Source organism: Euprymna scolopes, chromosome 33, assembly GCF_053919585.1.
Source record: "Euprymna scolopes isolate OS-2025 chromosome 33, ASM5391958v1, whole genome shotgun sequence".
Classification (NCBI taxonomy): domain Eukaryota; kingdom Metazoa; phylum Mollusca; class Cephalopoda; order Sepiida; family Sepiolidae; genus Euprymna; species Euprymna scolopes.
Genome location: NC_136514.1, coordinates 36,455,630 through 36,480,399, shown reverse-complemented (window position 1 = coordinate 36,480,399; position 24,770 = coordinate 36,455,630). Strand labels below are relative to the sequence as shown.

The 24,770-nt window shown below is 36.0% G+C and overlaps 1 protein-coding gene across 1 annotated transcript in view; it reads left to right on the top strand.

Moving 5' to 3' along the window:
• LOC145258193 (uncharacterized) overlaps window positions 1–7,060 on the top strand; it is a 209,653-nt gene extending 202,593 nt beyond the window's left edge. The window contains exons 8-9 of the mRNA XM_080116085.1: window positions 848–980; window positions 5,149–7,060. Coding sequence (XP_079972211.1) covers window positions 848–980; window positions 5,149–6,893 — 1,878 coding nt within the window. The 3' untranslated portion in view covers window positions 6,894–7,060. The remainder of the gene's footprint in view (window positions 1–847; window positions 981–5,148) is intronic.
• The last annotated feature ends 17,710 nt before the right edge of the window (window positions 7,061–24,770 follow it).

Genomic DNA, 24,770 nt, shown 5'->3' with positions numbered 1-24,770 from the left:
ACGGATTCAGGATTTTTTCTCACATCCTTTACCTCCTTTGCAGTACGGATTCAGGTCTGCCTGCTTACTACCACTTTTTTTCTTTGTTCAACACACACACCTTCAAACACCCGGGCAACACCGGACACCCAGGCTGATAAAATATAAGAAAAGGACATTAATAAAAAGTATACAGTAAAAATTTACAAAATTATACAAATAGAAATAACAATCAGTATTTATTTGGACTTTTGATAACAAAATTTTTAAAAAACTGAAAGTTTTTATTTTATTTTAAATTTTATAAGAAATATGTTTATGAAATTATAAAAATAAGTTTTTATTATTTTAAAAATAAGTTGTTTTTTTTATTTGAATTTATGTAATAAATATGTATTTTTGAAAGTATAGAAATAAAATTATTGAAATCAAAATAACAAATGAAATGATTGTAATCACTAACAAAATTTCAAACACCATAAAAAAAAAAAAAAAAAAAAAAATTCCATTGTTTGAATAATTTGACTTTGGTCGTTTTATTTGAAAAATTTTTTAAAATTGAAAAAGCATTTTTCACCCAGTAATGAGCTTTGGGAAATTGTTTGTGAAAGAAACACAATCACCAAAAGATAAGCATTTTATTTCTAGTCGCCACTTAGAAAATCACTTGCAAATGTGACTGTTTCATTCGCAACATAAAGCCCTGCATAATGATTTCAATAAAATCTTATTTTCTTTAACATATCACGTGACTTGCTAGGTTAGTTGTGTTTCACATCAGTGCTCTCCTGCCTCCTCACTATCTGCAGTTTCACTTTGCTAATTGTTTTATATATATATATATATATATTTTTTTTTTTTTATGCAGGCTGTCCATACTTTGAAAGAAACGCTTGAAGATTGTTGGGATCATGATGCTGAAGCCCGTTTGACATCCTTCTGCGTGATTGAGAGAATATTGGATTTGGCATCACTTTGGGCTCAAGATTCCAGGCAGAAAGGTAACGATCTCTCTCTAGAAAAAAAAAAAACTTTTCTTGCTGGTATTATTAGAGCCATGCACCCTAAAAAAAAATAATAAAATAAAAATGAGATTCTATTTTAGACGGTTACACATAAACCGCCTAAATAAAGTAGGCAATAAATAAAATAAAAAAACACAAACATTATTTTATTATTAGAATTCTTTGAGATGAGGATTCCGATAATAAAATAATATACCATTCTGTACGGGCTCGACCATGGAAGACCAGATAAGAACAAAAAAACTTGGATTTATAAGACCAAAAAGTCCAAGCTTGATTGCCCTTCAGGGCCCCTGGCACAGTGATTAGCGGCATTGAATCTCTACAGTTTCAGATGAGCATTGTCTGAAGATAACAATTTCAATCCTACGCAAAGCCGACCAGAGGATTAGTTGGCCAAAACGTGATGAGATGACAACAACTATGGAAGGCAGTAATTGCTGAGAGTACAGTTAAGAGATTCAGCGTTCCTATCCCGTCGCGGTTAACCACCTGACGAAGGCCAGACGAATAGTTGGCCGACACATCATGAAACAACAACTATGAATGAGGATAACAGTCCGCAAATAAATAAATAAAAACACAAACGTTTCAAACTTCAGATTGCAAGATCACTTTCACATATAAATTTAACATAAATTGATCAACCACTTCTGGATCACGGGGCGATAATGATCATTAACTTCCAGACTAGATAGCATTTTATATAAGGAAGGACATGTTTTTAAAAATGCTACTGTACGTAAAAACTAGCTGATGTCACCGGTTTATTTTCACTTCACATTTAATTTTCATTTGCTACTTTAAATCGTTGAAACGATAATTGAAATCTTCAGTAAGAAATAGACAAAATTAAATTACTAGCACTAATATTATTACTACTACTATTACTAATAAGAGAATATTTTATGTTTTGAAATGCTAAAAGTGAAACAAATTCTTTAACCCTTATCCTTGAGTGGCCTCTCGGCCTTGACAAGTGGTGACACCTATGTAAAAAAAACAAAAAAAAAAAATTCTTTATTTTTCATTATCAGTTAAGTTTAAGCCACCCCTTCTTTATAAATAAAAAAGAAATGTATTTGTGTCTGTGTGTAAATATTTAACTGATAAACTCTTAAACACATAACACTGAAATTAACAAGAAATAGTAATCATGCACTAAGGATGGTTTTATAACAAGTAAAATCTTTGTTTGAATGAATGACATGTACAGACTTATATTGGCAGGTTGAAATGCAAAATGTTCATTTCAACTTGCCAACATATTTTTATATTTTTCTGTGCCTAAATTCAATTCATTTATTCAAGTTTTTCTTTATCTTTCAATATCTAGATTGGTGGTCCTGGATATGACCTTAAACTATATCCAGTGGTGAGGCTCCAGCTTGCGGGCTTTGGGGAGTGTGGAGCCACCCTTTAATTGCCATTGCTCCCAGGTCCACTCTGACCCGAAGTGGTAGTACCTGTTAGGGTCCCAACTATGGGTTAAATAGAAACGGACTTGAAAACAAATATATTCTATTAAAAAAATCTTTCTTCAAAATGTTTGGATTCGGCATTAAATAACCTGAAAAGGGTTGATATGCCGAAAAACAACCAACCAACCTACATTGGTAGGGAACGTGTCTGGAGTGTTAAATGTTTCGGTTTTGATTCTAGCGGATGGCACCTAAGTTTTTTTTTTTTTTTTTTTTTTTTTTTAAAGGAGTACTATATTTTAGGTACAATATAATAAGTAGAGAATCGGCTCTATAATAATAAATATGAAATCTACATGAAATAAAAAATGTTCAAACATATTTTACGACCCGGCAAGGCTAGGCACCCCCTGCTAGTTTCTTTTAAAATGAAAGTTACATACTTTATGTACGTTGCTTTCCTATTTTTATTATTACCAGATATTTAAATTAAGCCTCCACTGCTTTGCTCATAAAATCAAAGTTGCATAGATGATTAATGAAACTAGCTGGACACAAACCTTTAGTATTATTATTTAGATTACAAGGGTTGTTCCAAAAATAAGGCTTCCTATTTTTAACTCCAAATTAAAACATAGAAGAGCTACAAAAACGGGGGCAGTTCCATTAAATGAATTACCTTTTGTCCAGCAAAATTTATTTTTCTACACCATTCTCATTGCACTTGGTCCTGGATATGACCTTAAACTATATCCAGTGGTGAGGCCCCAGCTTGCAGGCTTTGGGGAATGTGGAGCCACCCTTTAATTGCCATTTCTTCCAGGTTCACTCTGACCCGGAGTGGTAGTACCTGTTAGGGTCCCAACTATGGGTTAAATAGAAACGGATTTGAAAACAAATATATTCTATTAAAAAAATTTTCTTCAAAATGTTTGGATTCGGCATTAAATAACCCGAAAAGGGTTGATATGCCGTAAAACAACCAACCAACCTCATTGCACTCTGAAATTAACAAACCCATCTCCTAACTGTGCTGACATCAATTGCATCGGCTTAGGAAGTGTTCGGCTGAATGTGCCGCGAATGCTGAAATTCACCTTTTTAAAGCAACCATTCCCAACTTTTCCTCCATTCTTGACTCCCTCAGCTTTATGTATTTCTCCTTATCTTTACTCGCATACAAAAAAGTTTCTAGCCATCATAAAGTGAGAGGAAAAACAAAAATGAACCTTTTTATTGCAATTCTGAATTTTGGAGATAAGATGTGAATGTTTGTATTTTGATTAATCAATTATTCTCGTCTTGGGTGTTATTGGCACGTTTCGGGCGCTGTACCCTGCGACCTTCTTCGGGTGTGGAATACGTTTCCCTTTCTCTACTAATGAAAAGAAGGGTTAGCTCTGCATTGCAAGAATTCGAACTGTGGGTTTGATGGTGGGTCCGTACATCATAAAACCTTCACAAAACATTTTTTGCACTAATATTAACAATTAGCATAGATATCCCGTAAAATTGAGTCATAGAAAAACCCTAAAAAAAATATCTTCGTGACCCCTGAAGATTGAACTTTATGATCTACGGACCCACACTCAAACCCACGGTTCGAATTCTTGCAATGCAGAGCTAACCCCCCCTTTTCCTTAGTAGAGACATCTTTCAACACCCGAAGAAGGTCGCAGGTTGCAGCAACCGAAACGTTGTGCTAATAACACCTAAGATGAGAATAATAGTCCGATTAATCAAAATGATATGAACCTTTTGTTTAGGACTTCGGGTTTTGTATAAAAAATATACACGGCACGACAACAATGTCATATTGGACATTTGAATCCAGGTATGTATATTTCTTAGACATGACACAATATGAAAATTATTTTAAAAATGTCACATACTTGGATTATTTAGCCCCAACTATATAATTTTTTTTTTTTTCCTCCTAGTGGTAAATTTATCCCTGGTTGAGAATCCATGTTCAATATGAAACCGCACAATGGTTGAGAACCACTGATCTAGACCATTCTTAATTATGTCTGATTTTCGTAAATAAATCCTTGTTAGAAATCTGACTTCTGTGCCTAAACCTAAATGTAGATTCCATGAACATTCTTCCTTAGAACTGCATGTCTGTGAAACACTTTTGTTTTTTAATGAATGATTTTTGTTATAAAAAAAAATCATTCATTAAAAAAAAAAAAAAAAAATTTTATCTACATAGAAGTCACCATTTATCAAGGCCCGGAGGCAACTTGAGGATAAGAGTTATTCTTTTTTATCACTTGTACCAAATCTAATGGAAAATGAAGTTCGTTTTGCAGCTTCTTTTGGTTTACTAGGTAATCCTAGCAATTGTGGAGCAGGAATTTGACCAAAAAAAACAAATGATATAGCTGGATGCCGGTAGAAATAATGTAAATAAAATCTTTTAAAATCGATCGTCTTAAAATAAGGTGAACTGCTTACTTTGTCAGCCTAAAGTAAAAACGGGTTTCATTTTCTACAAATCTTGACTAATTTATTCAGATCCTTGGTTTAAAAAGAAAAGTTTTTTTTTTTTGTTGTTTTTTTTTTCTCCTTTAATCTTAGATTTGAAATTCACTAATCCTAAATTATATCCAGCTTATGAATTCCCTCAATTGGGATCAATTTCATCCCCTTCAGAGATATTTTACCTATTTTGTTATTAGCGAATTTAATTAAAATTATTTCTTTTATTTTATCTACAGGAGTAACCCCGACTCTTAATTCCTCCGTGCAGATTACCGTTTCTGAAGATGCCACTGGTATTCCCATGGTTCAACGGGGTCGCTTTGCCGGATCGTCCAGCGTAGCTGTTGCTGAGAGTGCCAATTCGTTACCAGTCGACAATAGTATGGCTCCACTGATCAGTCACGGCAGCAGTGATGGTACGGTGCCAAATGGCCAGCCAAGAAACTCTTTGACATCACAAGATAAGAGCATCTCTGCATTAACCACAGAGACCTTGCTGACTATTTCACCGTCAGAGTCTGATCCCCCTCCAGATTACCATAGCATTGCTCCCCACGGTCCACCTCCAGATTACGACCCTGAAAAGCAAACCAGAGGGTACAACCTGCCTAAATCTTGTAACGTATCCTTACCTAATGGTCAACCACGAAACTCTTGGGTATCTTTGGAACAGAATTCTGTGACGAGAGCTAGCAATTCTCTGCTCTCGACATCAGAGTCAGACCCACCTCCGAAATATCAGAACGTGACTCGAGCAAAGACGAATTGTGTGATTCAGCCGCATCAGGGTCGCAACCCGACTGTCGAGAGGAACACGCATAAGCGAAGCGATGAAGAACTGGCAATTTCGGGCAATACGTTAATCACTGCCGGCGCCAAGAAAGAACTAGATCAGAAAGAACAGAGTGCTGCCCCAGTTTCCCAATTCCCTGAGGACTCCTTTGATGTTGGTCCGGACAATTTGGAAACGTCCTTGGTGCAAAATGATACGCTCAACTACCACCGCAATGCGCCAATTCAGTATCTTCAAAATCAAGTGCACAGCGACAGCCCCCTAGTGCGACCGAAAATTGCCAACGTCCCTGGCAACGGTGTTCCCTACAGCAAACTAGCTATTAACGAAAAACCACAGAAATCGCGTTTCAAACTGAAAAAAACGTCAAAAGACTTTACAAGTAAACTAAATCAGTTGACGCAGATTGGCAAGAACTTTCTCACGCGTAGCAGCCAGAGCATCGAGGGCAAAGGAAGCGAAAAAGGCGAGCGCAACGTGACTGACAGAACGGGTTATATCAACCTTGTGTCGTCGCCACAGCAACCGGTGCAGACGCAGGTCTATCTGCACAACGGTGACACTGTGGTTCAACCGGTGAGCAATATTGGCCCCGCTATCTCCCCTCCAGAGTTGTCATCGAACCACCAGAACAGATTGAGAGACTCTGAAATGGGAATGACAGGGATCGATAGCATTCACCAAAATGGTCATGTTCCGACGAGCAACGCTGATCCTGCTCTTGCTAAAGGCATGTCGTTCGAGACCAGCTCGGATGATCTTCGTAGCAATTTGAAATATAATGACTTTTTGTTGAAAGAGGCCAGCCCAGACGGGAGCTGTAGTGAACTGAACGATGCTAAAACTCGGCGTCCGACATCATTATCGCTCAAGGTTCAAAATATTCAGGCCCCAAATGGGGGTCAAAGGACTTCAGCCAACAGTTTGACTCGTACGCCTGAACAACAGTCTCAGCAAGCAATGTCAGACCCGAGTGAAAAGATACGCAATAGGGTAAAAACGCCACTAAAAATTAATCGGAATAGATTCTCCTTGTATGACGATCGAGTGATGTCTGTGAGTTACGATGACATATTCACTGGCGTTAACAAAACGCGTCACACTAAATCCAGCTATAGTTTACAGCAATTTGATGATAGTTCGTCTATTACAATTGACTTGCCAGATTTGCACACAGCTAGGTGCTAACTGCGCACCCCTTTAAGAGGGCATGGTACATGCGTGTGCATAGTGGTAACAAATGCTCAAACATGCAAGTACTCAGACATACACGTGAAAGCTCAAACAGTAACACGCATTGCATACAGATTTTGACAGACATAAATGGAGAACATAAGTTTAAATAAAAAAAAAAACTGATTACTGAGGTTTCCTCCTTAAAGGAATTCTAAGCCAAAAATTTGAAAAGGGGGCAACAAAATAAAATATTGATTCATATTTTTTTTTTCCTCCAAAATTTAAAACTGGATTTTCGCAAACTGAATTTGGATTCAGCATGTGTTCATTTTATATTGTTTTTTTTTTTTTTTAATTTTTATTTTATAATTTTTAATTTTTAATTTTTTTTTTTAAAAAAAAAAAAAAAAAAACTTTTGAAGGCTTTTAAAATCTAAAACTTTTAAGAATTTCTTTTTTTTTTAAGAAAAACGAAATACAAAATTTCCAGCCAACCAAAATGCTTCTAATAAGATAATAAAAACCATAGACAAATCACGTAATGAAGTAAACTACAAAAAAAAAAACCCTGAAATTTAAAAAAAAAAAGGGGGGAAATTTGCTAAGAGAAAGAAAAGAGGAAAAAATAATTCTACTAAAGAGAAAAGGGGTGCGATTGTTTTAACTTTTTATAATTCCTTAAAAACATTCATTCTGATACCAAAATGTTGCAATTTTCATTCTCCCGTCCCGCTCATATCATGGGTTCTATTCTTTATCTCTATATACATGTGTGTGTGTGTGCCAGTTAAAATAAAACTAGTTTACGCATGTTTCAAAGCATACTTTATTAAAAAAAAAAAACTGCCATAAGATGAAAAAAAGTAATCAGTTTTTTATTAGCCCTTTTAAGTACAGTTGCTTTTTTCCAGAAAATAATGCTTATATCTATAAATTATTTCATGTGTCTACATAAAATTTTATGTATCTATATTCAGTATTTACATCATTCAACAGTGCTCAATACATGAGTAGATCTAGATAGTAAGTTTTGAAAATATATATATATATATATATATATATAGCAATTACACTACACAGAATTTCCCGCATTTCATCCTCCATGAGGATTCATCAAGCTATTGCAAAAGCCTAACCAATCCACACAGATGAAACGCAGAAAATTCTATGTAGCTTGATCACCATGTATATTTTCAAAACTTTACATTATCGCAATTATGAAGGGAAGACATTTTTTGTTATTCATGATTAAAAGTAATACAAAAAAGTTAGCCGACCGGTTCAACCCTCACTCAGCAAGAGCTGTATCGAAAGACTTAGGAGGGGGGGGGGGGGGTAATGATCATCAAAAATGAAGACAGTGTTAACACACACACACACACAATGGAGGATTATCTTAGAGACTAATCATATCTAAACCTAATAGATATTACTTCTGTTTACAAAGGGAGGGTTGTTTTAAAATAAAATAGTCTCCATGATCTGGAAATGGTAGAACAAGTGAGGAAGACTTAGTATAGAAATTAAGTCGATGCTAAATTTGTTGTGCATATTGAGTTTTTAAACAAATTGTCTATTATAGAGGGCACATATGTATTATTTAGAATGTTAGTTGTCTCTCTCTCTTTAGCTGTATATACCTAAGATGCAGTGAAATTATTTTCGTAGTAAATGTTTTTTCACATTTCTAAAATGAGTCATCATTCTTGCAAATTTGTATTTTAGGTAATTTTTTTTTTTTTAATCTTATACTAGCAGTCGTTGCTCAAACTAAGTAATCAAAAAATAAATAAATTGCAGTTAAGTACGCCAATAACATGGTTCAACAATAACATATGAAAATTGGCCAGTTAGAAGCAAATTTTGATTTTTTTTTTTTTTTTTTTTTTTTTTTTTCCAGCTTAAATCCTATTTGAGTTATTTCGACAAGATATGTTTGATACATCCGTCTTGAAAAACGCACAAAAATCCCAGATGTGAACTTTAGCAAAATACACAAGTATTCAAGACAGAAAGGAATGTGCCATTCATTGGCAAAAATAAATTAGTCCCTTGAAAGACTTTGAAAGAAGCGTGTGTATTGGTTGCATTTAGCCAACAATGCACACATGCGTTTTCAGTTATATGGATCACAAATAGTATAGATTTCTACTCGTTTGGATAGCTACTTAGCTAACTCAATATATATATATAATGTGTGTATAGTTCTACTGCAGTGAAAACAGGGAGTGGTAGCAAATGCGGAGGGCTTCAAAATATTGCCTTTCCTGTCCTTTCTGCGATTCTCTGCAGGAACTTTTCGATTACTTTCATATTTGCGGGCACCGTCATGAACAGCGGCCCCGCCACTTGGCTCTAAGTGTTTCAATCTGAGATTTAGAACTCGATCACTTGCATAGTAGCCAGCAATCTTACATCTAATCAATCTTCTACACACTAAATATATATATATATATATATATATATATATAAAGAGGCATATTTGGTAAAAAAAAAAAAAAAAAAAGCAAGGATAAAAAATGCTCAGTATGTTCGATCTAAATGCTTTATTATTTCAACCTTGAGTGTATTAACTTAATTCATTAAAAGTTGTTTCAATAGACGTGATAAAGATTTTCTGCCCATATCATCAGATGATTCAAGTTAAAATAAAAAGGAAAAATATTCTTTTCTTACATATGGCTATGTAAAGCCACATATTCTATATCTGTGTAATATTCTCCATTAATAAATCCAAATTTTTTAAAAATATAATTATTAAACCTATGTAGTTAAAACTCTAAATGTCCCGAAACTACTCCAAAACTCCACCTTTTTTTTTTTTTTCCTTCTCTAGACTCGACTCCAATTGTAAAATATACCCAACAGAATCTATAATTGATTTCCCACTCAAAAGGATTTTATAGAAGCTATATTGGACGAATCTGTTTACCCATTTGAACTGTACACATCCTGGCTCTCTCTGCCCACCCCACCACCACCGTCGTTGTGGAAAATTTATGACTTAACCCAGTTCTGACCTTGAGACATATGCAAGTCACTGTTCAAAACACAGCAAACCTTTTTTGACATGCTCAATTTTAATGTTTTTTCTTTTCGCCTCCTCTCCCCATTTCTTGCTCTGACTTATATTTATAACTTTACAAAATCTTAACTTATATATATATATATATATATATATATATATTTTGCTTTCTAGTGTCTTCCCCCCTCTTCCCTTTCCCTCCTCTTCCCTTCTCCCCTTTTTCCTCCTCTCTTCTATCCCTTACTTCACTATCCTGGCTTTTCATATTCATATGTAAAACAATCTTTCCTTTTGATTTTAACTTTAATCATCTGTTGATATACGCGGAAAATCTATTGAGCTACTACCTCAACTTTTGTGTCAAACATATATATATATATATATATATATATATATATAAACAAATATTGATATTAGAACCTATCAATATACTAGAGCAATTAAACAAACAAGAAAAATTGAATAAATTACAATTTATTAATCCATTAAAAATTTGAATGAGGAATTATAATTTTAAAAAATTGATAATGCATAGATTTTCAAAGATATACTCTTTTCATCATTAGTAAAAAAAAAAAAAATGTGTTTTAAGGTTTTTAACCTTAAAACTATTCAATATGTTATTTATATCTTTAGCCTAAAACTCTGTTGGAAAATCTCTCTATTGGTAAATGAAAGAATTTACACCAGTCTCCACATAGATTATTGAGTTTACTAATATTATTGTATTAACGCTATTATAGGGATCATGTTTGCCATGAAAATTTTTTCTTTTATGTACTTGAAACCTAAATCTAAAATCATTTTTTTGTCGTGTTTACAACAAGGTTATGAATGAAAATTGTTTATACGTATGAGTAGATAATGTGAACATTTTGGTAATTTTGTTACAGATTTGTTCATCTTTTAAAATGTGACAGTAAAGAAAGAAGGAAGAAATCGGTTTGCTTTTTCTATTTACGATTTAGAAATGGGTTGAAATTTTTGCAACAAGTCGGACCCCTTTTAAATGCAGGAACATTTGAATACAAACGCTAAATAGGAAATAAAACAATATCGCGAAACAAAACTTTTTGGAAAATCAAAACAATCAGTGAATTAAAAAAATAAAAATTAAAATAAAAAGACGATAACAAATAATAGTTAATTAATAACATTTTTTTTTCAAAAACGATATGCAAATTAGTTAATTTTGTAACTGATATTGCATATAAGTAGTACATAAGAAATATACTTCGTCTATCGCATCAAATTGTATGAACTTGAAATAAGGCGTTTTGACTTGCTCATGAGTATGAGAAAAGGACCATAAATTTCTCATTCATTTAGATATGTGTATAAATTAGTCTGAGGATTCCTTCAGAAACAAAATATCAATATTTTTATGTAGCTTACTTGCCATAAATATATTTGCATAAAATAAGATAAATTTACTGTATGTCGGATTTGCTACTTCGAAAATTTTGGAATCTATTAATAGTTATATATAGATGATATTATACATATATATATATATATATATATATAGTCATTCACAGACTGTTTTGCTGTATCACAGCGCTTCAGTGTGGCTAGACTAGCAACCACCTCAAGCCAGGATTGAAACTTGGTTGCCTATGCAACAAGCGTTTCTAACCGTTACGCGTTACGTTATTTGACTGCTGCTAAGATGGGTATGTGAAATTACAATGATGAAACATTGTCCAAACACCTAAGCTTCATTTGTTTACACAAAGAGGATTATACGTTAGTGGCATTTGGTTATTTCACTCTCCAATATGCTCGACCTAAGAAAGGGAGCATTTATAGTCATTCACGAACAAGATTTTGCTGTATCACAACTTTTAATCATTCAAAGGCTAGCAACCACCTCAAGCCAGGATTGAAATTCGGCCGCCTAGGCAACAGTCGGCGCTTCTAACCGTTACATTATTTGGCTGCTGGTAAGATAGATATGTGAAATTGTATAATTAGTTAGCCACACTGATGAGCCGTGGATTTTATACATTAGTAATCCCAAGTAAATGCACATATATATATATTTCATTAAACAGTGACAGTTCCTTTTTGTTTCTCTTCCAATCCATTCTTTTGAGTTGGCGGGTTGGTGACCTAACGTTCTGCTCAAGTGTAAACCGGAACTAGCCATATCTAGAAATGTTTTCAACTCTTATAAGTCTTCATCAAGAATGTGACCAGTTACAAAATTACAATTTATTGAAGTCTGTTCAAAAGCACTTAAGTATACCTTCTCTCTCTCTCTCTCTCTCTCTCTCTCATATCGAGTTTGGTTGATTTGGTGGGTTTGTTTGCTTGAATGGATTGGAAAAGAAATAAACAAGAATTGTCACTCTTGTTTAATAAAACTTGCATCAAAGAAAACAATGCTCTATATATATATATATGAAATTTTTAGGACAGAATTTCCCAAAGTTTTTACCCATCTTTACCGACAAAAATGCTGTTGGCCAAAGTTTCCTTTTTTCGCATTACAAACTTTTTAAAGGAGAAATCGATTTTATTCATCTCATCTTCAAAATGGCAATTAATGTCAATTATTGCCACTTCATTTTTTTTTTTTTTTTTTTTTTTTTTTTATATAATTTAAAGATCCTAAAAAATGAATCGACAAAAACTAACCAAGCTATGTCATCTCCGCGATTCGTCTTTTTTCTTTTTACTTGTTTAGAGAAAGGAGGTCAGGAAAGTCATTTTTTTTTTTTTATATATAGAAACACAAAAACTCTTTCTCTGCTTTCTCCTTGGTGAAAAAAATATATATATAAATAAACTAAATGTCCAAAGAAATTGAACAAGAAAAAAAAAAACTGTTTTTGAACAAAAAAGCCACAAAAGTCAAAACTGTTTCTGAAGGTGAAAAACAAAAAAAAAACACTTTTTTTTTTGTTTTTTTTTTTCATTTCTTAAAAAAAAAAAGTTCAGATTGAATTTGAGTTGTTTGTTTTCTTTTCTATTTTTATAGTTTTCCTTTTTGCCTTTAATTTCCAAAATGTTTTTTTTTCTTTTTCTTCCAGAATTATTGGATAAGTTGTGGTTTTGTGTAAAGATGAACTTTACAGCAAGGAAGAGAGAAGCTAGTATTGATCCCCTCTATTGTCCCCTTATGAAGATTAAAATCAAGACCCTAAAGCAATAAATAAGAATTCTAGAATCTTTTTTTTCACGTTTTGATCAAAATTTATTACATGAAAATGTCTAAAATTCAATGCTTAAACTTATGGGGTTTTAAGACATTTAAATTCAAGGAATCGTGCTGGACTGGTGCCAATAGCTCAAATTTAGTGCATATCTGATATATTTGAATTTTCACATGGGCAGGGGGAATAGTTATTAATTTATGCCTAATACCTACTGTTAAAATTTCACCATAGGATTTTTTCATTATGGATTCTAGACATAAGGTTTAGTGTCATATTCTGATTTTAATCTTTGTAAGGGAAAATAAGTGGTTCAAAATTGTTCTGTTCACAGAATTTTACCAATCGTGGGATGGGTATTCTTTTATTATATATTTATATAATTATAATAAAATTCTGGGCAGTCTGGATATGTTTGCTAGAATTTTGTCTTTAACTATCAGGCGATTCCAATTTTTAAAAGAGGGATGACTGACAGGTAAATATATAATATTGGTTGTATCGATTTGTTTCCTAGGTGTTAATCCAATAAAACCAGTGTGATTATTAAATAGTGCTCAATGCAGGACAGAGCTAGTATATAGTCTGTTTATTATACAAACATTATTGGTGATGAAGTGTTGTCCTTGAATTGACTCCACTGAAACATATGCACATATGTAACCAATAATGTTTGTATGATAAACAGACATATATATATACACACACACATACACACGAGGGGCGTGCAATAAGTAACCCACTTGACCCACTTCCAGTTGTCTGATCTAGCTAAAATTTTGCATGTGCAATGATTTATATCTATCTATACGGGATATGTGGCAAATTACAGCTCTGAACTAATTGTGGTTTCTGTTTTACAGGTGTTTGAACTGAGTCAGGTGTGAAATAGAGCCTGTTGAATGTCGAGCAGTGATCCGTTTTTTTTGTATTTGAAAGGATGCACACCACAGGAGACTTTTGATGAAATGAAAGAAACTTATGGTGATAATGCCCCATCATATGACCTTGTAAAACGCTGGCATCGTGAATTCAAACATGGCCGGAAGTATGTGGAAACAGCTCCCAGACCTGGTCGCCCCCCCCCCCTCTTCTGCCATTGATGAAGCATCTGTCCGTCAAGTTGAGGCTGCCATTTTGGAAGATCGGCGCATTACTATTCGCCAAATAGCCAAAGATGTCAAGATTAGTACAGGGTCTGTGGAAACTATCATTCATGACCATATGCATAAGGTGTCTGCCAGATGGATTCCCAGGTTGCTCATATAACGCTTACCGATACCGTTACCAACCACACCGGGTGTCCTTAACCTCATCGGATTCCACCCGATATGGCAGGTGTTCTTTCGATCGTACATTGTCCCGTTACAAGTTGGCCTGTTGATCTTCCTTACCCACTGTGTTTTCATGGTGGGGCGCTTTGCCTCTCGATCAAATTGTCTCCTACCCTGTGTAGGTAGTCTCCGGGTACATCAATCACTCCGCTGGTCCTTGCGGTTTGCTGCAAAATGAAAAGTCCTTACCACAAACAAACAGAACTCCGATTTATAGCAATAACAAACTATTTATTAATTTCATTACTTCATAACAGCTACTGTCTAAATTAGGTGACTGATTATAGCAGTGAAACGATGTAAGACCAGACCAGTAAAGTCACAGATTTCCCATTAACACAGGCTAGTTAAGATCATAACATCAGGCACTGAGGACTCCCAAATCGGGAGCGCTTGACCAGCCCAGCCATTCAGTTTTCTGGCTACGACTCTACTCCTTTTAGAATTCCTTTTTCTAAAAATCCAACCCCTTTCCCCCACCTCTCCTTCAGAGAGTGGTTACAATCACCCTTTCTTTCTTCCTCTTAGAGCTTATCTCTACCAAATGTTAACCCTCATTTGCACTGAGAGTTTTACTTATCAAATTAGGAATGATTAGTCATTCCAGGTCGACCCTTACCCTTGACCCCTCCCCCATTCTAAGTTGTCAGCCTTAATCAGCTAAGGATCTCTGGATTTCTTCATACCTCTCAACAGAGGTTTTAAAAACAACCTTTCATGTTAAGAGATATATAACGACAATGAGATAAAAACAATTCTTTGTTTTTCCTCTTTTCTTCCCAAAATCCCATAGACATTTCTGTTTTGTCCCAATCAGACATCAACACCCTCTCTTCTGCCCTCTCTTCCTCTCTCGTCCGGTCAAACACTCCTCTCACCGCAATATGCACCTCGCTGCATGCATTCATGACACCAATTAGTGTCATATCCCTTCTGTTAAGTTCTGAGATATTATGTTGAACAAAGATGGCGGCGTAGTTCAGATCAGTAACCAAGATGGCGGCGAAGAATTAAATGCGGTCCGTGACGTAGCAAACGGCGAATTGATTGAATCCAAAATTCGACAATTTTTATAATAATTTTGCAACGTTTTCATTGGTTGTTTAGCACAGCCGTTGGTTATAAAAATGATTGGCGAATCCATTCGTCTCATACCCCCATCACAAGTCAAAAACTTTTTACACCTTCCATCCTTATGGGGGAAATGCAGCCATTGCAGCATTTCCACTCAACTCTGTCAGAAAAACAAAGAAACAAAATACCCAGTATAAATCCCAAGTAAAAAGTCCAATTGCAACCTCAGCAGTTTCTGAGTTTATATTCATCTACACATGCATTATTTTTTTCTCAGTGGTTAATTCCTCTTTTTCTTTTCACTTTACTAGTCCTTTTAAACTACGTACATGCAAAACAGTTTTCTTTTCTTTATTTTCAGTCTTTCTTTATAACTGCAACTCTCAAACCATGTATATGCAAAACATGAGGTTTCTTTCACTTTATTTTCCTTTTTTCTTATTTACTTTCAGTCCATCTCCACAACTTAATTTATGTGCATGCAGAACGTTTTTTTTGTCCCCCCTTTTTTTTTTTTCTTCATTTAAAATTTTTTAATTTCGGTTCTTCTCTACGACTTTGTCTATATGCATACAAAACAATCTCTCTTTATTTTTTCTTAGATTTTCATTTTCAGTCCTAGTTCAACCATAATTTTGTTCGGTAACTGGGAAGGCTCAACCCATCTTCAATCGCCATTTGCTGTCCCAAAATAATGTGTCACCTGAGATCTCAATTGGTTCTAGGCCGTTCTGCCTATTTAATTCTACTCTAAAATTGTTTGCTGGGGATTATTTTTACACACATCCAATTTTTCAACCTATTTTTGTATTTTATTTTAATTATTTTTTTTTTTTTTTTTTTTCACTCAATTCTGTACACGAAGAGAAAGAACTCACTTCCTCAGCTCATGCACACCTCTTGGCATCGGGGAAAATTTCCCAATGATATTTAATACTTCCACAATATCAGAACCTTCTCAATGGACTGCATATTTCCTGCCAACCTGCAGAACACTTTTGCTTATTGCACAACCATCATCTGCTATCTCACAGAGCATCTCCGTTTACACCGCATCATTTCTTCACAGCAGTCCCAAATATAAAAACAACACAACGTGCCAGCCAAGGAAGATGCAAACCGTTCCTCTTAACTACCCTGGTGCAAAGAAACTAGGTCTCCACCACAGCCGATGTTTCCCAAACCATACTTACACAATGTCACACTTTCTTGTGCAGCTTTTACTAAACTCTATGATACCCAAACTTTTTGTACCTTCACTTGTCCCATAAGCATTCTCTCACTCGGAACAAGGGGCAGCATCTGCCCTGATGCCATACCCAACATGCACCATTATTTATCCAGCGAAGTAAGATCTTCCCCAGCTGAGGCAATCCTACTCTTCACTCCCGGAATTTGTCCCAGCAGCGCCATTCTGGCCTGGGACAACACTACACTCAACATATTCAATCGCTGTCCTGTGAAGGAGAAATCCTTCTCGACTGAAGCATTTTTAATTTTTTCCAAAACAAAATATCAGCACCGTTAGTTTCTGTAAGACATTCTACTTGACAGTTTAAATGCTTCAGAACTATTTACCATGCGATTGATTTCACTTTTTATGTAAATTCCCAGGCTAAATGATTTTTTTCTTTGACAGCCTAAATGTTTTATGCCACTTCCAACCAATTTACCACCTCACACCCTATGAAAACTCTCAGGCCAAATGGCTTTCTCTTCGGCAGTTTAAACACCTTAAAATTCCTTTCAAATAATTCACTATTTCACACCCTATGAAAACTCTCAGACCAAATGATTTTCTATTCAACAGTGGAAATGCCTTAACATCACTTCCAACAATATATTTACATTTCATGAAAGCTCTCAGGCCAACTGATTTTCTATTCGACAGTTGAAATGCTTCAACATCATTTCCAAACAATTCAGCATTTCATATCACATCTTATGACAATTCTCAGGCCAAATGATCCCCTATTCAAAAAAAGGTGAGAATGCTACACAACAATTACGTTATCAGTCCTCATCTAAAAAAATTTTTCAAAAAAATTAGTACATTTCAATACAATTATTAAAATGGATGAAACAGTTCCCTTTATTTTTTTCTTCAATCAAATCACGGTTCTATTTCCATTTGTTCTATCCTTCAAGATTTAAGGTTCAAATTCCATGATATACATGCTTTAGTTTCTCTCCTGTCTATCCCCATTGGTTTCTATTTCCTAGCACATCTGAGAGAGTGGTCCGTGACACAGCCTGTCAATACCACATGCGCACAAGGGCCCAACATGCGCACGACAGCACCAACAGTTGCAACCCAGTCCATTATCAGATTGCTACCCGGTTAACTGCCTCTGGTCTATCTGGTTCATTGCTCTTAGGCTGACAGGAACCTTGCTTCCCCCAATCTCAGTTTTTTTTTTTTCCTTTAATTTTAATAAAATTCTCCAACCAAACGTCCCTTTATTTGACAGTCTAAATGTCTCACAACTAATCTCAGGCAAATCATTACTTCATCTTAAATTTATTCTTATGAGAGCTTCTATTCGTTACAAAATCAGAACGGCATCGATACCGCCGGTTTCTATTTCTCTAAGGATCGGTATACTTCTCTCAATCCCTGTTTGGTTTCCCTTTTCACAACCATTCTTCAGGTTATCTCGGCATGAGCGTCTTTCTCTCTCTCTCTTTCACTTATTGACCATTCTATCTCATGGTGCATTATTCTCGAGAGTTTTCCCGTTCACCAGTGAGTCACAGTGTCTGTCATGCACTGCGGACCGGGCGGAGAGATCACATATCCATGATATTCGTATTCTCACATGCCTTTTTTCCATAGCATCCCATGCAGACACAGCCAGTGTCTCGTTAAATCTACCATCAAACTCCATGTATTACACGCACAGTGCCTTCCGCACTCTTTCACACCCCCTCCGCGGGGTTTGCATTACATTTGGTACAATTCTCTTCGGCTTCTTTGCCACATTTTCCCATTACGTTTCCTCATTTTTTTTTTTTTTTTTTTTTTTTCTGGCACCTCACGCAGACATACCCTGCGTCTCGTTAAACCTTTGACCACTCAATTCTTCATGCCGTTATGACTAGTGCACATTTCTCAACCTCAATTTTCTAGCTCATACACAGTGCACTCTGCAGTTTTTCACAGCCCCTCCTGTGTGGTCACATCATATTTAGCCAATTCTTTCTGGCTTCCTTGACACATTTTTTTCTTCTAAAACTGTCAACTGTCGCTCTCTTTCTGTCTTAGTTCTTTTCTTTCTTTTTTTTCTTTCAACCATTATATGACCGTCGTCCTATTATAATTTATTTTTCCATTACGCTTCCTTTTTTCAAAAACTATTTTTCTTTAAAAATTTCAAAGCGAATCTAACCTTTCCGACTGCTACCCGTGATAAGTCATGCACACTCTTATGCCCATCAATTTGCCCACACCTCGCTCCTGCTCCAAGCTGGTCTTGGGACTTGCTGCTTTGTGCTTTTCGACCCTCCTTTTCTCTCTCTCTCTCTCATGTCTACTAAAATCTGTTTACTGCTATGCCTTTTAAGGGGGACTTGCCCCTCTCTCTCTCTCTCTCTCTCTCTCTCTCTCTCTCTCTCTCACTTGTACAACGACAACATGCGTGTATGTACAGCGACATATCAACCCGTTTCCACTGTCTATATCCCCATATATATTCCTGTGGATACAACTGTTTTTAGACACATGATTCAGACAAATACACATTTCCTTCGAGCGTTGGGGAAGAAAATCAACAATTACATATTAAAAATAGGTCTCAAAACAATGCAACAAAACTTATCCAGGTGATACTGAGAGAGACAAAAGGAGAAATGAACCGTCCTTACCTTCCGCCATCCTTCATCTTCGTTTTATGTTCGAGATTTTTTTTATTTTTCTTTTTGAGTTTGTTTCTTTTTCAATCTTTGCTTTGTGTGCGTTGTTTTTTTTTTTTTTGTTTTTTTTATGATTATTTCTTTTTGTTCTTTTCGTCTTTTCTTTGCAAAGTCTAGCATTCTTTGTGTCACATTTTCAGCATTTTCTTTTGTTTTGTTTTGTTGAAACAGACCATATCTTCTCAGGGTTTTATTCTGGCACCATTTATATATGTGTTCGTGATAACTCGCTCGTGGACATCTCATAGAGATGTGATATCCTGGCTCACGGCACCATTTATAACGATACTGATGCCGCACCATTCCCACCGGGTGCCTTTTAACCTCGTCGGATTCCACCCGATATGGCAGGTGTTCTTTCGATCGTACATTGTCCCATCACAAGTTGGCCTGTTGATCATCCTTACCCACTGTGTTTTCATGGTGGGGCGCTTTGCCTCTCAATCGAATCGTCTCCTACCCTGTGTAGGTAGTCTCCGGGTACATCAATCACTCCGCTGGTCCTTGCGGTTTGCTGCAAAATGAAAAGTCCTTACCACAAACAAACAGAACTCCGGTTTATAGCAATAACAAACTATTAATTTCATTACTTCATAACAGCTACTGTCTAAATTGAGGTGACTGACTATAGCAGTGAAACGATGTAAGACCAGACCAGTAAAGTCACAGATTTCCCATTAACACAGGCTAGTTAAGATCATAACATCAGGCCCTGAGGGCTCCCAAATCGGGAGCACTTGACCAGCCCAGCCATTCAGTTTGCTGGCTACGACTCTACTCCTTTTAGAATTCCTTTTTCTAAAAATCCAACCCCTTTTTCCCCACCTCTCCTTCAGAGGGTGGTTACAAACACCCTTTCTTTCTTCCTCTTAGAGCTTATCTCTACCAAATTTTAACCCTCATTTGCACTGAGAGTTTTACTTATCAAATTAGGAATGATTAGTCATTCCAGGTCGAACAATGCTTGGCAGTAACCCTTACCCTTGACCCCCATTCTAAGTTGTCAGCCTTAATCATCTAAGGATCTCTGGATCTTTTCATAACTTTCAACAGAGGTTTTAAAAACAACCTTTCATGTTAAGAGATATATAACGACAATGAGATAAAAACAATTATTTGTTTTTTCTCTTTCTGACAAAATCCCATAGACATTTCTGTTTTGTCCCAATCAGACATTAACACTCCCTCTTCCTCTATCTCATCCGGTCAAACACCCCTCTCACCGCAATATGTACCTCGCTGCATGCATTCATGACACCAATCAGTCATACTCACACCATTCCAGAAGTGAGAACGCGTCGAGGTCTCAAGGATGAATTTGGACATGTGCCAAGAAGATGAGTCCAAGTTTTTCAAAAGACTGATTGCACAGGGTGAAACCTGGGTCCATCACTATGATCCAGAGACCCAAGCCCAGTCAATGCAGTGGAAGCACTTGAACACACCACCTCCAAAGGCAAGGGTGCAGCCTTCCACTGGCAAGGTCATGCTCACAGTCTTCTGGGACCAGGGTGGAGTAGTGATGACAGATTTCCTGGCAAAGGGTACCACAATTACAGGAGCCTATTATTATGCTTCCTTTTTGAGGAAATTAAGGGAAGCTATCAAGAGGCGGGGCAAGATCAGCAAAGGTACCCTCCTCCTGCAGGACAATGCTCCGGTCCACAACTCGCATGTCGCCAGATCAGAAGCACGGGGTGTGGTTATGAAATCCTCCCCTATCTTCCCTACTCTTCTGACCTTGCACCCTCTGACTTTCACCTCTTCCCAGCCATGAAGTTGTTTTTGAAAGGAAAGCATTTCTTAGATGATGCAGACGTCGTGGTTGGAGGACCAACCTGGGGTGTCCTACAGTCTCCAGAGCTGCATCAAACGATGGGAGAAATGCATAACTCTGGGTGGTTCCTATGTAGAGAAAGACTAATAACTGTCCCAAGTTTCATTGCTCTACTGCTATGGGAAGTGGGTCAGGGGCATTACTTATTGCACACCCCTCGTAATTTTACTGGCTTAAAACCAAATCGAAAGTTATCCGCAAGTCCAAATACCTTTTATATCAAGCTTCAAGTCTATAGACCAAATATTCAGACAAAAATTTGGTAGACAAGATTCGCACACATTGATAAGATATACATATACACACAATAAAATATGCATCAAGTGCACTTGAAAACGAAATTACAATGCAATTTTAAGAAAATAAACAAATATTTTACTTGTTTGAAATTTATTTCAAACAAGTAAAATATTTATTCATCGCATATTTTCTCTCCTCAAAATTTGACAATGGTCGTGAACCTTTCTAATTTTTGTATTTTAATTTTTCTTGCCTGATTAAATCAAATATAATTGAAACGGTCTGCACAGCGTAGCAAGATATGACTGCATTTACATTTTTGTTTTTTTTTGACATGGAAGTCACCGCTTATCAAGGCCCAGAAGCCACTCGGGGATAAGGATTATTGCGTGCACAGTAATGGATTAAAATATAATATTTGTGCGTATTGTATGACCGGGCAACATTAGGCGACCTGCTAGAGTATATATGTGTGTGTGTGTATATATATATATATATATTCCCTAAGTAACATTAGGACTATTGTGAATTCAAGAAGGCAAATTGATTCAGCAATTGCAGACTGACTGACTTACTGGCAAAATAATTTTCCAAGGAAGGACTAAAAAATTTTAATTTTCTGTTTATAGTTTCAAAGGTTAAAAAACTTCTAAGACTAATACAAATATGTATATATATATATATATATATATATATATATATATATATATATATGACCCGATGGAGACCGAGCAATGCCAAGTGACCTTGCTAGTTGACACGAATTCAGAGGAATTCACACAGCTGAATTCTGATGATGATGATTTGATGTTTTAAACAAATGTCTATGGGATTTTTTCAGAAAGAGAAAAAACAAATAATTGTTTTTATCTCATTGTCGTTATATATCTGTTAACAACGAAAAGGTTGTTTTTAAAACCTCTGAGTGATATGAAGAGACCCAGATATCTTAGCTGACAGCTTGGGATGAGGGTCGCCGCCGAGCGTTGTTCGACCAGGGTGACTAATCACCCCTAATTTGATAAGTAGAAACACCTCGGTGCAAATGGGGGGTTAAAAATTGGGTAGAGATAAGTTCAAGAGGAGGAGTAGAAATTTATAGGATAAAAAAAAAAAAAAGTGAGGGAGAGGAAAAGAAAAAGAAAGAATCCCTCTAAAAAGGCGGAGGGAAGAACGACTGATTTGATAAAAACGAGACACTTAGCTAATCGGGGTCTTCTTTTCGCTCTGACGGTAGATGAAGAACGGAGAACTTGGTAAAGGAAAGAAAACTGCCAGCCCCGTAAGTTGCATGACTCGGCCAGTGTGTAACTGTTATTTGTAAAGTCGAAGACAATAATCAATTCTATGTTAAGAAAAACCAATTAAGTTTTGACTTTCTTTTCTTTAATTGGAAACGCTGTTGTGAATGCAATATATTTCTCCGATAGCCCAGGTGACGTGTTGAAGCTGATTTAAAAGCGGAACCAGAGCGACTGACGACCACTAGACGAAAACATGGGTGACGCCACAGGTATCGGCTACAGGTGCATCTCAACCACAAGCCTATGCACCTGAGCTACCCTGGAGGGGGTTACACACACACACACACATATATATATATATATATATAGGCTGGTAAGGCCACAGGGGAGACAGCCAAGCAAAAAAACCCTAAGCAAAATTCATCCTAAAGCTAGCTTGCCAGGACACATATATATATATATATATATATATATATACAAATGTAGGCAAATTTGGACCTATTTTATTGGTTTGAAAATATAGGTTCTTTTTTTACCAATTTTTATAAAATTTTAACCAGAGAATAATATTATAATCTTTAAAAAAGCCTGCAAATTTTTATGTCCTTTCGTCCCATAGAACAAAAGATATTAAGCATTTCAGTGTTCAATTTGGCTACAAGTGTGTGTATGTATATTATATATATATATATATATATATATATATATCACCTTTCTTTGGCGATTATATAATTTCCAAATTTCTGTGACTAATGATCAGAAGTTAACAAATGAATCATCCTGAGTCTGGCACTTTTTTTTTTACAGCTGTAAAATGTTTCAATAAAGGTGCAGTATCTTTCTACCCTCAAAAAATCCTTTAAAATTACCACTATTATAAGTTTTTGAGAGTGCTTAAAATGAAAACGTTTAAAATTCCAGGAAACAAGTAGTTTTCAAGATATGATACATAAGTCCCCTTGGTGCAGTCCTTCATCCAAGAATCCCCAAAGGGATCCACATGACCCAGAGAAACACTGGCTCAACTGCCTGATAGCTCTCACCAAAACCAACCGTGTTTTCTCCAATGTTCAATTTCAACACTCTCCTCCTCAAATGAGGAAAGGGTCAGCTATGACCATATCCTTCGCAACTCTTGAAATCTTTTAACACGCTCTTGAGTGGTCCTGGTCTTTTGTTAGTGGTCACTGTTCTGACAATTACAGGTGGCGCCCCCCCCCCGCCAAGGTTGAATTGCAGAATGAAATGTTTTGCTTGACCAGTCTGAAACAGAAGTCTCCTTGACACAATCTTTTAGCCAAGAACCCTCAGAGGTACACTGGTTCAACTGTTTAGCAGTTCTCTTAAAATCAATTTCCACTGTAAACATTTAACTTCTGCTCCCACTCTTGCTCTTTCTTCTCCTCCCACTTTTGCTCTTCCTCCTCTTTTACCCCTCACTGCTCTGACTGCCCGGAGGAGATCTCCACTAAAGATAACATCTAGCCAGTCTTTATTCCTGAGCTTACCCCATAGATGACCTTGTACATAGTTCTTTGCATAAAGCTGATTCCAACAGAACCATTCCCATCCAACAAGGGTCTTATTTTCTTTAAACAAAGAGAATATCTCTTGGATGGCCTGACTGAGATATTTTCAGTTCTGTGTTCCTCTCTTCTTTTCGCCGTGACTTAGTCCATAATACATTATAGTCTACATTGCACTGTAGAGAACCTATTGCTGAGTTTAATACAATCATTTTTATATAATGGCTTGCATTAAAGTTTAAAACGCAAACATCAAGTATCTAAACAGAAGCATTCATTTGGAATGCTTTGTTCTTATCAAAGCACCTACGGTGGAGATTATAAGTATCATAAAAATTTGGCTTCCGTTCCACAAAGGAAATGTAGAAGAAAAGAAAGCTCAACCTCTGTTGCTGACGAGTCTTTCGATATTTCTGTTTAGTTTCTTTTAATTACATTTTTGCCCCAAACAAGGCACAGTGGCACTTTGATGTAGGGGGCTACTATCAGCGACATAAGTTGCAGGGGTACTATGTAGGGAGTTGAGCAGCAAGATGCTT